Source organism: Gymnodraco acuticeps, unplaced genomic scaffold (genome assembly GCF_902827175.1).
Source record: "Gymnodraco acuticeps unplaced genomic scaffold, fGymAcu1.1, whole genome shotgun sequence".
NCBI classification, from domain to species: Eukaryota; Metazoa; Chordata; class Actinopteri; order Perciformes; family Bathydraconidae; genus Gymnodraco; species Gymnodraco acuticeps.
In genome coordinates, this window is record NW_022992306.1 from 1 (window position 1) to 4404 (window position 4404).

Sequence of the window (4404 nt, forward strand, 5' to 3'; positions counted from 1 at the left end):
CCCCCTCTACCCTCCTCAGGTCGCTGCGCCCCGATGAAGAGCATCTCCAGCAGCCTGAAGGAGACCATGAACCCTGGCGACATGGTTCAGGACGCCATCCATAACTTCTCCCCGGCGTACCAGCAGTACACCCAGCAGTCCACGCTGGAGCGGAGCGGGGGGCCGCCGCTGTCCCGCAGCCACAGCAACCTCAGCACCCGCGGGGACAACGAGAAGACGCTCCTGCTCAGCTCCGACGACGAGTTCTGAGACTGAAACACTTTGTCCTGTAGCCCAATTCCAATTTCTATCAACTAGAGCAGTGGTTCCCAACCGGGGGTACGGGTCGGAGACTCCTCGGGGTTCTTGAGGGGGTACGTAGAGATATTAGGGATTGCAATACATTTCCACACAAAAATTAAATCAATTTTCATAAGTCTGGTGTCCTGCCCCCAGAGCTATCAAAGCGTAGGAGATACACGCTCAAGTGTGTCATTACAAGCTCTAGTCTTAACGAAAGATGTGGAAACTGATAGAAGTGAGTCTTAATATTATTATTTTCACTGACAGTATGTATCAATGTCAAGTTTAAATGCATTTGTATTAAGGGTGAGTTATGCAAGTGATTTTCATCTGAGGAGGGTTGAACATTATTACAAAGGGTTTAATACAGGTTGGCAAATCATCACAGATGAGTGAGGGGGTACTTATAGCGTGGCGACCAGCTCAAGGGGGACACGTGACCAAAAAGGTTGGGAACCACTGAGCTAGAGAGACAAATCAGATCTTTTCCTTAACAGGGAAGGTCAGATTCACTTTTTAAGACAACACTACAGAGTTCAGATTTAGTTTTTAAGACAACAATACAAAGATCAGATTCACGGCAGGCTATCGTTAACAGACTGTGGGAAGTATTTTTTACAAGAGCAGTAGGTAAAGAGGATGGAGACGTTGTTATGAATAGAGGTTTATTACAGATGCTGTCATCGAGGCCATCCCTGACAGAACTATATATCACATGGTTCAAGGTTCAAGGCGTTTGTTGTCATATGCACATAGCTACAGTGTAGTTATGACAATGACATTCTTAGGTCACAGGCTCCTCCAAGGCCCCACATGGGTACAAATAAGCGTGCCTGCATTAAGCGCCCTAATGCTACACTTTAAATAAATATATAAGAGGTGTATAACAGAGAGAAAAGTGCCATCTTCATCTTAAAACAAACTCGTTTTTCTCCCTTATTCCTCACTTCTCTGCCAACTCTTACCGAAACATTGCCAAATAGGAGTACCCTGCGGGACACACCGTCTTAAGATTTAGAGTTTATAGTCAAGCAAAACTAAAGAGCCTTGGAATTCCCAGGCTTCTTTTTAATATATACATATTAAATAACACTTTTTTTTAATTTAAAATTGTATGACCTTGAAGGTATCGCTCGTGTGTTGGAAAATTGTCATTCCAGAGATGTTTTTAAATATGCCGTGTTTGTTTTCACTCTGGTGGTTTCGTGTGAGGCGACTCGGAAGTATAACTGTGTGACTCGGCAGCTGTTGCCCTGATTTGTGTCGAGGGAACAGCTGTAAGAGAGATTTTTTTTTGCGTGGGCAGGGAGACGGAAGTACGACGCCCACGCAGATTACGGAGCAACACAGCTGTGATGTGTTGCGGATTGTAATCCCATAATTAGGGGCATTACGCACAGATCAGACCTGCCTCTGCTGGTATTGTTTATAACGGTATTACTGCTATAGTGAGCTAGACTGGATTTACAGCAGGTATTTGTGTTCAGAGACACTATAGCAGTGATGCATGGTAGACAAAATCCTCGAGTGAGTCAGATTATTCTGCTTTTATCCTCTGTTTTCTGTTTTAGAGTGAATAGTTTAATATGAGTTTTAGCAGGGGCCTGTATAGAAGCTGCTTGTGGTCGTGATCGTAAATGTTTTGATGGCAGAGCACAAGTAAAAACCTCTCGACAGGTGACGTTAGGCCTCTCAATGTGCGATCATCGTTTTCCTCTTGATATGTCGAGTGCAGAGTCCAGACTAGTGTCTATTGACTGCAGGTAAACAAACCGTGAAGTCCTTGTGAGTAATGAATGTAGTTCGGGTTAAACATGAACAGCCAAATAGATGTGAATATTTACTTCCTAAAGATAAAATAACACTAATTAAGCAGGAGAAGAAGGTGTTGGATTCCTGCTGTGACTGACTTTCAATTATACACTCACTTTTGTATCCGACTTTCAACCAAACAGCTTCAGTTGAAGGCAAGGTTGAGGTCATTTGTTTTTTTAATGTACCACTAACTTAGTAGTATTGAAAGAAAAGTGACATTCACTGCCTTTTACTCTGCCCCAAGTTAACAGCATATCAAACTTTATTCAAAACACTATCAAATGATACTTTTGATACTACGTGATTTAAAAGCTGGATGTTTAATCACAACGCTAAATATATTAAAGCAGGATATATTATACCAGAAAGGAAGGATTGTTGTAAATAGGTAGACTAAGCACTGCGAAACGTTCATGGTTATGGGTGTAATGGCATTGCTTGGTGTAGTGCTTTAGTTTGATATTTTAATTTTCATATATTCTGTTTTATTTCTGTTGTACCCTTTTTTTTAATATGTATATTGGTAATATGATCTCTTGTTTTGATGCTTAAATGGTTTCTGTTGGTGTTGAAAATAAAGTAAAATCATAATTGTGTCTCGGTTTTTGTTACAATGTGTTGTATTTTGTGACATACTACAATGATTCTCCTTTTATAAAATACACTTTAGGAATTGCTAGGAGCATCCACATATTATAATTGCCTACCAATGGGTATTCCAGTCAATAAAACAAAACAAGGGGCACCATTATGAAATTATACAATATAAATTATCCTATTTAATCTCTGATATTCCTTTCGAATGAAAACAAGGGCAACGTGATATAGAACGCAGATATGTTTGCAGCAACAGACACAAAAATAATTTAGTTCAAAAGAATGACCACATAGAGGTGTGGACTCGAGTCACATGACTTGGACTCGAGTCAGACTCGAGTCACTCGACTTGATAAAATCACAAAACACTTGCGACTCGAACACCAATGACTCGGGACTTGACTTGGACTTGAGCCTTCTGACTTGAGGTGACTTGATCATTTAATTCAGAGGTCTCCAACACGACGATCGCGAGATGCCGCTAGAAAAGCAGACTCCCGTTGGGGAGAGCAGAATCTTCAGCCGCTCCTACTCTTGCTGAGAATCCTTGCAGGCAGGGGCGGGACTTTATTTAGCTGGGCCACCATGCGGCCAATCATATGCGACGACACACTAGGATCATACCATTATGTGAAAGAAGGGTGGGGGGCACAGCAAGTGTAGTGCTATAGGCCAGCTACACAGAGCGACGGGGAGACGGATTTAAATGCAAGCGCGTTGGAAAAAGTCAAGAAATTAGTGAAAACCGAAAAAAGAAGCAGCATCTGGCTGCATTTCAGTGATATTGGAGCAAGCAAAGCTGAGTGCAGGATTTGTAAAATGAAAATAGCCTTTTTTGGTTACCTTTTTTTTGGTAACCACTCAGGATTTATTGTCAGAGGTGGGAGAAGTTCAGATCTTGTACTTGAGTAAAAGTACCAGTGTAGGAATACTCGGTTACAATAAAAAGTCCTGCATTCAAAATGTTACAAGTAAAAGTACAAAAGTATTAGCATCAAAATATACTTAAAGTACCACCTGCAGAGGGATCTAGATTCAGGTGTTCTCTTCCCCATAGAGACCGCCTCGCTGCACATTAACATCCCTTGCATAAAGATAGATTGTGGGTCCCTTATAACCAGTACTCGAGTTGAGGGGGGATGGCATCCCCCCTGAAATAAAAACGGTCAAAATCATCCCCCTTCAAAAACTGCCATCCCCCATGTAATTTTATCAATGAACGTGGCACTGGTATTACTGCTATTTCAACATTAATTGTGCGCATTTTGAGTAAAATACTGTGAGCGAGGGAGCACGCACACACGCAATGACATTTTTACCAAGTCACTGACGCTATACTATGCGAGTGCCCTAGAGGGCGCCAGAGCGCCGTGATGCGCCTGTTTGATCGATGCCAGAAGCGCAGGCAACGGTCATCACAATGGCCAAGCCACCAGGAGGACAACGCGACCTGAGGGACTTCATATTTAAAAATACTAAAAATAACATTTCAGGTAAGTCAAGAATCAGTAATCTTAGTCATTACTCACTACTTTAGTCACCAAAGGTGGAATCTATGGACATAAGCAGCAATAACAACTTAGTTTGGAGTTATACGTTTTTCTCTCGTGTTAGCTGGCTGGTAAGACTCAAAACTGTTGATGAAATGATACCACCAGCACCAGAAGAGCTGAAACCCCTCCTTCAAGCAGTGAACACTCTGGTCATCTC

General features: G+C 42.0%; 1 protein-coding gene across 1 annotated transcript; it reads left to right on the forward strand.

Moving 5' to 3' along the window:
• Positions 1-18: 18 nt before the first annotated feature.
• LOC117541039 (transmembrane protein 184B-like) lies at positions 19-2693 on the forward strand (the record flags this gene model as incomplete). The annotated part of the gene is given in 1 exon segment (XM_034208084.1): positions 19-2693. A coding segment is annotated over 1 exon segment (231 nt), but the record flags the coding sequence as incomplete, so codon positions are not given.
• Between the last annotated feature and the right edge of the window lie 1711 nt (positions 2694-4404).